General features: G+C 42.0%; 1 protein-coding gene across 4 annotated transcripts in view; it reads right to left on the bottom strand.

Annotated features, from left to right (window-relative positions):
- WNK4 (WNK lysine deficient protein kinase 4) overlaps positions 1-12,907 on the bottom strand; it is a 49,165-nt gene that overhangs the window by 8,184 nt on the left and 28,074 nt on the right. For all 4 annotated transcript variants that reach the window (XM_089532174.1, XM_089532172.1, XM_089532176.1 and 1 more), the window contains exons 5-14: positions 12,428-12,516; positions 9,921-10,140; positions 8,760-9,093; positions 7,597-7,706; positions 6,790-6,848; positions 5,003-5,144; positions 2,752-2,868; positions 2,486-2,638; positions 1,751-1,808; positions 359-511 (exon numbers count right to left, since the gene is read on the bottom strand). In XM_089532174.1, the coding sequence (XP_089388300.1) occupies positions 359-511; positions 1,751-1,808; positions 2,486-2,638; positions 2,752-2,868; positions 5,003-5,144; positions 6,790-6,848; positions 7,597-7,706; positions 8,760-9,093; positions 9,921-10,140; positions 12,428-12,516 (1,435 nt within the window). The remainder of the gene's footprint in view (positions 1-358; positions 512-1,750; positions 1,809-2,485; positions 2,639-2,751; positions 2,869-5,002; positions 5,145-6,789; positions 6,849-7,596; positions 7,707-8,759; positions 9,094-9,920; positions 10,141-12,427; positions 12,517-12,907) is intronic.

The raw sequence follows: 12,907 nt of genomic DNA on the forward strand, positions 1-12,907 counted from the left end.
TCCCATTAAATACAATGGCCTAGTAAAATGGTGTCTCTTATATAAATTGGCAAAATCAAGATTTCCTTTTTTGAAGTAATATATTTTTTGAACATTTTAAAGCCATGGATGCTTGAACCCATGGATATGGAGGGCTTATTGCACTGATAAAGAGTTTAAATATTATCTATTTCATTGGGTCCGCTCTACGTATAACTCAAATCTGGATCCAAAGATTATGTATACATACACAATTTTTGTCCAAATGAACCATTTGTACTATGTCAACTCATTTCATTGCTTGCACCCAGCATTTCAAAGGCCAGAAGGCCTGGCACAATATTCTATCAGACAGAAACTGGATGTAGTTCAGTTTTACCTGTGGATGCTGTTGAAAACACAGGCAGCCCAAAAGTCTGTGTGCTTGATGGAGGAGTTATGGAGTTAAAAGGCTCATTCTCAGAGGGAGCATCCACCAGTGACAGTTGGGTAGGGGATGATACAGACTGTCCAGGACTGGAGCAACCAAAATCTGAAATAAGAAGGATTTTAAACTTTAGACTTCATGAGCACTAAGGTAATTAATCACAAACATGGAACCTTCCCCACTTTATAGCCTAGCCTTATTTCTAATGAACTATTTCAGCGGTTCACAAACTGAGTGCTGTAACTATATAGTGTGAAAAGGTCTTTGAAGTCTAATGGAAAAGACACACACTTTCAGGAATTTTAAGATGAGAAATTTAAGCATCAGAACTAAAGTTTACTGTCCTTTCACACACATCTAGTTACCGCAAGCTTCCTTCACTTTAGCACGATAATTATGGTCAGTGAAGTCTTGCTGTTGCTATTGTTACCTCAAACAATTGAAAGTCAAGGAGCCTCATTAGTTTACCACAAATCATCCAGAGATCTACCTGTAGATCTTGGATGCTTTGCACATCTGTTCTGGAATCCTAGGCGGGACTGTAATTATGTAAATCAGAATGTGTAAATCAACTGAAATGAGGACTGGAATCTTGGAAACATTCACCCTTTCATAAGACCTCTCTAACAAAGCACTGTTCTGCACAGCAGCCAACCAAATGCATCTTGACAGTAAGAGCTGTTCAACAGTGGAACACACTCCCTCGGAGTGTAGTGGAGTCTCCTTCCTTGGAGGTCCTTAAACAGAGGCTGGATGGCCATCTGTTGGGGATGCTTTGATTGTGAGTTCCTGCATGGCAAGGGGTTGGACTGGATGGCCCTTGTGGTCTCTTCCAACTCTGTGATTCTATGATTATATTCTAGTAGCCACTGATAATCTTAAATTCCAAAAATTCATTTTTTAAAGCTACCCAGGTTCATGACCTTTGCCACATCCTGTGGAATCAAATCCTCAGTTTTATTCTCTGTGTGAAGAAATGCTTTCTTTTGCCTGTTTTAAACCACCTCTCATTCAGCTTCTCTGGATATATGGGATGCTAACATTATGAGAAAGAAAGAGAGAGAGAAACAACCTTTGCCTTTCCCCATTCCATACATGTCTATCATGCCTCCACTTACTCCCCTTATCGCTAACCTTGACACCCCACATGTTACAACTTTTCTTCATGGATGTTACCCCAGTTCCTTGACTATATTAAGCTCCCTTTTTTGCATCTTTTCTAGTTCACCAATATTCTTTTTGAGCAGATAATTTTATACAATATTCCAAATCAGGTTGTATGGCAGATTTACAGAATAGTGTCTGAATGTTAATCTAGGATAGTGCAGGTGATGAATTACATACCACTAAGAGATGATGATGAAGAGACGGAATGTGAGAGGTCTTGTAGTGGTAGCTCACTCTAAAAGGAGAAAGGGGAAAAATATTTTCATTGGACAAGGGAAACAAAGACACCATTATTCTCCCTTCTCCAAAATCCAAACAGACAAAAGAATAAAAGTACTCTCTGGAAGAGACCTACATGGAACAACAGTTTGCCAGCAGCATACATTCTGATCTAGTGATTCAGCCCTAGAATGTGTATATACTGTTGCTGCTAATACTACTACTATTACTTCTGATTGCCTTTGCCTTTCCATAGAAGGACTACACCTATTTGGAATTAATGAGAAGGAATTTGGTTTTTAGACAGGCTTGAACACTAATCTTTGCCGAAGCAATAAATAGATAAATAAATAAATATATAATGAGGTACTACCAAAAAAAAAAAAAAATGGCACCAGCATTTCTGGGCTTGAGGTAAGGGGACACCTAGCAAGTGACGGAAAAAGCCACTTAAAGCTGTGGGAAGATGGATGCAACAGTACTCTACTGACCAAGGAGGTGGGGGAGAATGGAATGTAAATTTGCTGTCTGTTAGAAAAACATCAACTGACAAAGCACTTCTTTATGCCTAGATAGTATTCTGGACCTCTGTTTAGGGCATTACAACCACAGAAGTGCAGAGCGGAAACATCCAGAGAGATTTGTTGGCTGGCTGTCTTAATTCCCCAAGGCTTCCGTGGTTCTGTCACTTACTGAGAGCACACTGGCAGCTGGTGGCACCTCAGAACTACCCAGAGCCCCCTGGTCTTTGTTTGAGCGCAAGACAGTTTCCACACGTTGGATAATATCACGGATTCGCTGGATGAATCCATCTTGTTCAGATTTTAGGATGAACTCTCTGGCAACCTGGAGAGGGCAGGAATACAATAGGGGGAGCAGTTAGAGATAGAATTCAGGAGATCAAATTCTGCTACAAACCACCACCTCTGCTTAAGTTAAAAACAAAAACATATCATTACCATGACAGCTGCAATTTCCTCAGGGCTGTCTCCATCCAGGTCAAATTTGAAGGTCACCATCTTGTTATTATATGTTTGTAGTTGACACTCAACCACCCGATCATTCTGGTCTGGCACCTGTAGACACAAGGAATTGACATTAGGCTTGTGATTTTGTAGTATGTACATGTATATGGATATACAAAAACTATACAAATGCATGTGAAGTAATCAGCAAAACCTATTTCTTGATGGATCTGGAACCTCTACAGGATATAAAAATGTGATTATGTCCTCTTGAGTCCTTAAAAATGGTTGTCATTTCCAATTCCGTGGTAGAAGAGATGGTTTGCAAATTACATTATCCTAACCTTGACTTGATGAAATTCAAAGATATAGCCTTGTTACTCTGGAAAATCAGTATGCAAAGGGATCTTGCAACACTTTGAGGTTAACTAAAGAGAGAAGTTGGTATCAAGAGCTTTTGTAGACTTGAGCCTCCTTCCTGAGATGCATGCATCACAAGTCTGAGAAAGCTCATGCTACCAACTTCTCTTTCAGTTAATCTCAAAGGTTCTACAAGATCCACTTGAATTGATGGGAAGAGATGAGTCCACCTGATGGGTCCTTAAGCCATTTATGGTTTAAAAAGTATGTGCCCTACTACCTGCCTGTCTACCTGCCAATCTATCTAGCTAACATTATTTATTTATGTATTTTCACTGCTTATAATGAGTAAGATGAATTTCTGTATCATCAGTCATAGGGCCATTTCTCACTACACAATTATAGCACTATGATTCCATTTTTAACTGCCTTGGTACTGTCCTATGGAATCCTGGGATTTGCAGATTAGGCAGCAGTATTTAGAATTCTCAGCCAAAATTCTCTAGTGCCTCACCAAATTACAAACCTCAGGATTTCACAGGATGCAGCCAAGTCAGTTAAACCAGAATCATAACTGAGTAGTGTGAAAGAGCTCATGTTTTACTTTATCAAAAGGGATACTCTATAAAAGCAATATTAACATTAAAAGGCTTTCAAATACAAGTGTGGTCCCGCTTTGGAGCCCAGACAGCCACAACACCCAACTTTCAGGTGTTCCCAAGGGCTGCAATGCTCCATCATAGCTATCATTTGTGGTAACCGAAAGTGATGCTGTGCCATGCTTCTTGGAGCTGTTTTTGGAAGGTGCTCCTTCAGGGCAGAGGGAAGCTAAACTGTATATTGAAGCATCCTTCAGCTGTTGTTTTCTCAAGCGTGGAGGGGCTGATTTAAGAGGGAGAGGCAGGGGGATAAGTGTGGATCTCAAGGGCTACACTGGGCCCAACACAAGGGAGGACTGCAGCCTGTGTGCTATATACTTCCCACCCCTAAAATACTAGAACATAGAAGTATGTTGTTGCTAGAAGCATGAAATGATAATGTACACAATTATAAAAAAGCTTTCCTAAATGAAATGGAAAATGGACAGTACTCCAGATGCTGTCAGGCCACAACTTCCAGCAGCATTAGAGTGCATAGCCAATAGTGATGAATACTGGGACTTGCAGTACAGCATACACACATGCACACATACACTTCATAAAAAGTAGCAAGATGATTACAAGTGAAGCCACTGGACTTTTAAGGCCTTTAGAAAGGTGCAGATTTAGGTAGTGGATTCCTTTGCTTCAAATTAGTTCACCCTCACAACACTTTATTACATTATCAGTGTATGTCTCCTTAGAAGTAAGAGGTCAGTGGTACATACTCCTGTATAAACATACACAGCAGTTTGCAGTCAGGAGAAATAGAATTATTCGTTTCATAGCGTGGTTATTATACCAGCAGAGTTTGCATGCAAAGCTAGCCGAATAATCCACCTTTCCAGTAAAAGATGTCATATCTTCCTGTTGCCAAGCAACAGAACTCAGTTTTAAAAACCAAGGCCCACAAACTGAACTTCTCTCAATGCTACTGGATATTACACTTGCCCCACTGTAGTCATGAATTTCCTATATTGTAACATTTGATGAAAAAGAGATTTCCAGGAATAGCTTTCCTTCTAACATCAATAGTTTGTTTGATTGCCTTGTTTGAACACCTTGTTCAATCAAGTACAATAATCAGATAATGAAGCAACCTAATCAAACAATTTATAGCCAGCAAACAGCTGATAAGTGAAAGATTCTGGGAATGTCCAAAAATGCAACTTTTCCTAGCTGTAATGTTAATCAGTCTGCAGTTCTTAGGATGAAGTATAGGTTGTTGCAATACAGACAAGACTCACATTCGAGATGCGCAGGCGAGATCGGGCACGACGACGCAGTAGTCTTCCAGATCCTCGCTTGGCCAGGGGCTTCACCTGATTCTCGCCCGCAGAGAGACCCTCGCAACCATCACTCAAGCCAGATGCCACATCGGATGCATAGCTGTTGGCAAATGACAGAAGTTAAAAGTGAAATTTTAGCAGCCAAAACAGCCACAGCATCGTAATCTCATTTCCTCAGTTTCTCTCTGCCATTTAACCTGGACTATGGACCATGATTTCAGTTAAAGAAGCTTCAACTCTTGCTCAAGGAGACAGAAGCTAAAGAAAACAAGGACAGGAATACATATTAAAGAGGAAGTGACTATCTACCCTCTCATTCATGCCATCCTTGCTCAGGGCTGCTGCTGCACATGAGACACAATGAAAGTGGGGGAAGAGTCTGTATTATCTTCACAAAAGCTTATACACAATTCTCCGGGTGATGAAAAAGAGTTGGGAGAGTGGTCTCATATATCATGAAGCATTATGCCCCAAATAATTCCCTGTGAATTTGATTTTATTTGCATAAACTGGGACATAGCACAATGATTCCACTCTAACTTCCATGGTTGCAACCTATGGAATGCTGGGGTTTGTGGTTTGGTGAGGCACTAGAAGAGCTGTTTGGTACACAATTATGAGTGTTCCTCCCCAAATTGAAAACCCCAGCTCTCCAGAAGATGTTGCCATGGCTAAACAGACTCAGCCTGAATCCGGAAAAGACGGAAGTACTCGTGATAGGTTCTCCCGGTCCGGGGTTGGCGGTGGTTCCACCTGTCCTGAACGGAATCACGCTTTCCGTGAAGGACTCAGTGCGCAGTCTGGGGGTGCTCCTGGACTCGTCGCTCCACCTTACATCTCAGGTGGATGCGACGGTCAGAAGCGCCTGTTATCAGCTTCGGCTGATTCGCCAGCTGCGACCCTACCTCGACCGGGGGGACCTTGAAACTGTAGTACATGCTCTGGTAACCTCTCGTTTGGACTTCTGCAACGCGCTCTACATGGGGCAACCCTTGTACCATACCCGGAAGCTGCAACTTGTGCAGAATATGGCAGCCCGACTGGTCACTGGTTCTGCCAGGGCCAGTCATATAACACCGGTCCTTAAAGACCTACATTGGTTGCCTATTCGTTTCCGGGCGCAATACAAGGTGTTGGTTATTACCTATAAAGCCCTAAATGGCTTGGGCCCAGGGTATCTGGAGGACCACCTCTCTCCATACAATCCGTCCCGCACCCTCAGATCTTCAGGGCAGCAACTATTAAGAGTTCCAGAGGGGAAATACACTTCCACCTCTAGGAGGGCCTTCTCCATCTCGGCCCCCACCCTCTGGAACTCGCTGCCCTTCGAGCTCCGCTCAGCCACCTCCCTAGCCCAATTTAAGAAGGGACTAAAAACCTTTCTATTTGAGCAGGCTTACCCCTGACCTTCCCTGAATACTCTCCCCCCCCCCTTGGTCAGCGCTGTTTTGCCGGCATGAGTTTTATTATTTTTATTGCATTGTTTTAATCTTTTTTGTATAATTGTATTATTGTATTGATGTGTTTTTGCTGTGCACCGCCCTGATTTTAAGAAGGGCGGTACATAAATAAAATTTTTATTATTTATTATTATTATTAAATCATAGCACTGTAATTGTGTAGTGTGCAAAGGCCCTTAATCACTACCCCACAATATGCTGTACGTTTGGCAATGAGGAACATGTGAAAGATTTCCCCTCTTTACATTCCTCATCATAACTTTGCAGCTCTAGCATCACCCTTACCTGTCCACAGGGGAAGAGAAGTCACTATGCTGGACAGGGGTCAAACTCACAGCAATTGTCTACAGATACAAAAAAAATAGGGTTGTAAATCTCTATTTTATTCTTGCACACAAGAACAAAAAATAGCATTTTTCTCCCTTGTTGGGTAAGATGACAAGAGTTCTGTATACTCTATACTCTTTCTTTCTTTCTTTGCATCTTGAAACTTTTAATAAAGATTTCATGAAATGTTTTCCCCCATAGGACTCACATCTTATGCAAAAACCCAATATCTTTGCACAAAAGCACTATACTTTATGCAAAACAATAGGCTGGGGGGTGTCTTTTTGCACGAAAACTTTTTTTGTTCAAAAATCCTTCATGCATTTTTTTTTACAGAAAGTCCCAAAATCCCCCCCAAAACTTCAGACAAACAGCACAACAAAACAAAACAAACATTTATGCTGGTTGACTTATTTTTCCATGGAGTGTCTCAACATATCTTAATATGTTGAGACCTGTTTCCTTCTGAAGATGAGAACAGCGCTATATAAATAAAGTATAATAATAATAATAATAATAATAATGAGAAAATTTCCAACTATTCTTTATAGTCATAAAGAGTGGAATTATAATACCAGTTCCACACTTTTCCCTCTCAAAGCATTAGAGCTATTTCTTCTAATTTGACTGCCCAGAGATTGGAAAAGTTACTGTTTGGCCTACCTGTTTGGTCATGTAGGCTGGAAGATTCTGGGAATTTTAGGGGGGGGAAGGTAACTGTTCTACATTGTGAAATCACCCCCACCAGGGACTCCTCCGACTCACCGAAGCAAAGGAGTGCTCAGGGGCAGCTGCTGGGCTAGAGAGACTCTGTGGAGTATCAGGTAAATCCACAAACCCAGAAGAACTTAGGTATTCATCAGTCTCACAGTCAGCTGTGAGGGGGGAAAAAGAGAGAAAGTGTTTGAAGGAGAGAGGGAAGAAGTGATGGAGAAAGGGAAGGACCATGGTTACTTTTCTCCAGTGTCCTAACAAAGGGTAACACGTTGCCAGCAAAATCAGAAATGCTCTGTAGAGAGTGGTTTTAAGAACTAGGAAGCAAAGGGTCTCAGGATGCTGTGTTTCACAGCCTATCCAAATATAGTTTCTGCATTATGACTGTGGAAGCAGAGAACATAACTTGCCTACACTAGGGTATATAAAAACTTGCTATAAAATTATGGTGGACAGTGAATTCATCACAGACCTCAAGCCTCCATTCCTGTTTTACAGTCCTTGCCACTGCCAAATTTGCTGCTATTGCATGAGACTATTGCAAGAAAACAATAACCACAGTCCTACTTTAAACAAAAGGCATGCACTTCCTGTACATATGGAGCCCTTGTGGTTCTCAAACTATCAGGCAGGATCTCCAGGGAAGGGGATAAGACTTGTTCAAGGGGGCGAGAAACTTACAGGCCCTGACCCCTCCTCCTCCTCCTCTGCTTCTCAAACCATTTCTGTCCTAGAAGGGAAGAGAAAGCCAAGGAGGGTGCTTTGAGCTTCTGCCTGAGGGAGGAGGAGGAGGAGGAGAACTATTTCCTTGTAACATGTTAAAATATGAAGATCTCCCAGTCTGAGCCACTTCAGCTTTCTGTTATCTTCTCATTGGACAGGTGATTATAACCCCACTGCAACCCCCTAAAAAGTACACTATCCTCTTTCCCTATTTCCATTTTGGTTAGCTCTGTATGCTGTGTTTCTTTGAATTTCTATCTTGTGTGTGTGATTGTACTCTGCATTTTTCTAAATAAAACCTTCTTAACTCATCCAAACCAGAAGTCCTCCCAGTTAGTACTCCTATACACTGGTGCAAATAATCCAAACTTTAACCAAGCCTCTTGCAAAGCTATTTCCCCCAACATTTGAAGTAAAGCTGACAGTTGGTGGGGACCCCCCAAATCCCCTCTACCTGCTCTTTCCATTAACAGATCAATCACTGTAATTACATGTAGCAGATGAATAGCCAGGCTGAAAGTGGAAGGGCTGGTGCTGGTCGACTTCTGGCTCCTCTGGTTCTGGGGGAAAGGTTGGACCAAGGGCTGAGTCCCCAGATCCAGGTGTGGTGGGTGCTGATGGCTGGGCAGGACTGAGAGGTGTTGGGGAATCCAGATCCAGCAAATGCAGAATATCAGGAGTCATGTTTGGTGCTTGTTCATGCTGCTTCTGTACCTCCTGAGCCCGCCTGACTTTCTCACGTTGACGCTTGATGGCAAGAACACGTTCACGTACAGCTTTGGCCACCAGCTTGTAGTCTGCCTCACAGACAAAGCCTAAATCCACCTGCATGAGGGGAAGGTCCATATGGGGAGAGATAGGGAGTAAGAACAGCCTGTCAGCCAAGTTTACATGTCACTATCTGGCCAGCCACAACACTATCCTGGAGCCAGGCCCTTGGGCACTGAGAGGCAGAGCCCTCTGAACCAAGACCAGTGAAATTTCCCATGGCCCAACTTGGTCATGCAAAAACGTAACTGCAAATGAGACTTTCCACATCACTGATACATATGCCTAGAAAAATGGACTAAAAACATAGGGTTGCAAGGGATCTAAAGGTCCTCTATACCAACCTCCTCCCCCCCCCAACCCAGCTGCTCTCCAGATATGTTGGGTTACAGTTCCCATCATGCCAGCCTTGATAGAGGATTCTGGGAGCTGTAGCAAAACTGTAGCTATTCTAAGCTCTGGACTGCAGTCCTACTTTTAAACTAAGCCAAGAGGCAGCCTCTGAAACCTGTGCTCAGTATGACAGCTCAGCCTAGAAAGATCTAAAGGAACATGGGAGAAAATGCATCAGAGACTTTAGGGCTGTCTCTACATCAGGACTGAGCAATGTGGTTTTCCGAATGTTTTATGGTCTACAGCTCCCCTCAGTACTAGCCAGCATAGTAAATGGGGAGGGATTATGGGATTTCCAGTCCAAAACAAATGAGGGCCACAGTCACACACCAGTGATCTTCATTTTTGTGATTAGAGGAGACAGCTTTCCATTGCTGCTACATCAGTTTGAGCCCAGGCATCTCTTCTTTTTGCTCCCTTCTGCTCTGTGAGGCATCATAATTCCTAGACATGCTCCCCCACCCCACCCTTTGAATTACAGCATGATGTACCATTTCATGGGCAACTTCCTCAGCCACATCCTTGTAGAGCTCAAAATGGAACTCCAGGGCATTGTTGTCTTTATACTTTCCATGAAGCTTTTTCGTGTCATCCATCCTCAACCAAAGCTTCAAGTTGGACTTCACCCCATCGTCCTCCTCTGCCAGCTCCACATGGACCCCTGTGTCCTCCTGGAAGAAAGAGTGATCAAGAAGATCCTGGATGGTGTATCTGCAAGGAAGGAATGGTAAATAAAGGAGATGAGCTAATGATTAAGACCCGACAAAAAGAAGTACTGCTTGGCCCAGCACATAACTGATGTATGGAATTTGCCACTGCAAGATGTGATAATGGCAACTGGCTTAGATGGCTATAAAAAGGATTAAATTATTTTATAGAGAACAGGTCTCTCAAAGACTGATTGTCAAAGTTAGAAATGGAAAAGGAATTAGTTGGATTTGTATTTCCAAGAGGAAATATCAATTTCACACCTTACAAGACTCATGGTGGAATGCAGCAAATCTTGCCTCAGAAATCTGTACATTTGCAAGACTTGTGATGTTTTTCAGAGAACCTCATGCACACCACAATATAGAAAAGAGGTGGAATGAGATGCTGGTGAGAACGCAATGAGAAAAAGACTGACAAAACTTCACATCCATAGTAATGATTACAATATCTAAGATTGGAAAAGTTACTCTTTTGGACTACAATTTAACAAAATTTCTCATTAAATATAACCACTGGGTATATGGACTACAGGCTCTGGGAGAAGTAGCCCAGAATATAACATAGCTCTAGGCTTTATGCAATCTCAAAGCTCAGAAACAGTATACTACAGGTGTATAGTGGGGTGGAGGCTAAAATGATGACATTGCTCCCTCAGATAAGAATTATCTCTCTCCAATTAATTCTTTCATCTCTAGCATTTGCAGAGTGTGAGACCCTGAAAATCATTCACACCTGGAACTTATTTGCTATGTTCGAATTCCCTTGGTCCATTTCTAAATACTCAACTGAAGGTTTAAGTTATTGCAATTTGTGGACTGAAAGAAAATTTAATTGGGAGGCACAATTCTTATTGGGAGGGGGGGGGCAATGCCAGTGTAAAAGTTTTTGGGAAGCAATAACAGGAAATGCATATTCCCTGCAAATGATGCTTCTGGCCTTCTCAAAGGCATTTGTCAGGCTATCATGGGAAAGTTTGGTGGATGTGACAGACTATTGCTCTGGTACAGCAGGATTCTTCTTTCATGCAATTTTAAAAAACAAAAGACATATAAAAATGTGTCACACCCTTTTTTGAAGCCTGATGTTGCAAACATGGATAAGAGTTCCAAAACTCAAGTTCAGTCTTTTATATTCTCTTCTCCAATTCTGTATGTGGTTGCTAGTTTCCAATTGTACCCCACAAACATCTCATAGGTTTTTTTTCTTGCCTGTGCCAAAATATTTTCAAATTTTAAAAAGGAAGAACAAAGAATCTGAATATATGGTTGTTAATAACATTTTGACGCAGACAACTACACAGTGTTCTATTCAGGAAATGAAAAGACATGAAGAGATGGGCTAGCTGTCATACTGACAGATGTAGTGAAAGCAGTCAAAGGATACAATGTAAAGTCAGACCAAATCATGTCAATAAGGCTTCAGGGAAAAGTTATCAGCATAATCAAGTATATGTACCAACCACAGAGGAAGAAGAAACTGAGAGATTCCATGGAGGAGTCCAGGAAGAAATTGACAACACACCAACACAAGATTGCAAGCTAGTCATAGGCGTCTGGAATGATAATGTTTCTAGCAAGGAAGAATAAATAACAGTAGGAAGATTCTGACTAGGTACAAGAAATGAAGCAGGAGACTGACTGATAGAATTTTGTGAGGCCAACAATCTACTCATTGCAAATACCTTCTTCATACAACCAGAGAGGAGACTAAACACATGGACATCTCCAGATGACCAATACAAAAATAAGATAGATTATATATAGATTATATAAAGTGTAAAGATATACAACTGAACACTAAAATCAGAATCGTCCAAGCCTTTATATTCTCCATCACCGTGTACAGATGTGACAGCTGGTCAGTGGAAAGCCAACAGAAAGAAAATAAACTAATTTGAATTGTGGTACTGGAGAAGAGTGCTGAAGATACAGTGGACAGCAAAAAAGACATACAAATGGGTCCTTGATCAGAACTCTCCCTGGAAGCCAAGATGGCTAAAGCGAGGCTGTTATATTTTGGCCACATCATGAGAAGGCATGACACACTAGAAAAGACAATAATGCTAGGGAAGGTAGAAAGCAGCAGAAAGAGAGGAAGACTGTACGCCAGATGGGTAGACGTGATCATGGAAGTTATGGGCCTGAATTTACAGGACCTAAGCAGAGCAGTGGAAGATATCTCACCCACAGGGTCACCATGAGCCAGGGCTGACTTGAGAGAAGTTAACAACAATAAAAGCTATATCACCTAAACCCAGGCTGTTGTCAGTGGATATGTTGCTCCCTACCTCTCATTCTTCTTCATTCGGATGCAGCCCTCAATGATCTCCTTCAGCTCAGGTACCTTCACCTTGGCAAAACTGTTGGGTTTCAGGCCCTGAAATGAGACGGGACAGAGAGTCAGGCTCAGATAGAGTCAGGAAGTAGGTGAGGAAGTACAACTGGAGGCAGAATGCAGCGTCTAAACCACTTATCCCATATGAGTATTATTCTGCCCACAGACAATATGCCCTAGCAGCCTAATCAGGGATAGGCCTATGGCAAATAAGACAATGCCCTCTTAACTACCCCTGCCAACAAACAAGAAGATATAAACTTTACTTGTAAGGAAGGAGGTTGGTAGCAAATTAGATGTAGTTGGCTCAGTTTCTGGTAAACCCTTGGCTTTGCCTTGGGTAACTTTGTCCTCCACACCACTAGCCCTAAGATTCATCAGATAGTATTTAGCTTCAACCTGGAGAGCAGAGCTGTTTGCTATATTTTCACAA

The sequence above is a fragment of the Sceloporus occidentalis genome, unplaced genomic scaffold, assembly GCF_023333645.1.
Source record: "Sceloporus occidentalis isolate IW3139 unplaced genomic scaffold, rSceOcc1.0.p SCAF_7, whole genome shotgun sequence".
In the NCBI taxonomy this organism is placed as follows: Eukaryota; Metazoa; Chordata; class Lepidosauria; order Squamata; family Phrynosomatidae; genus Sceloporus; species Sceloporus occidentalis.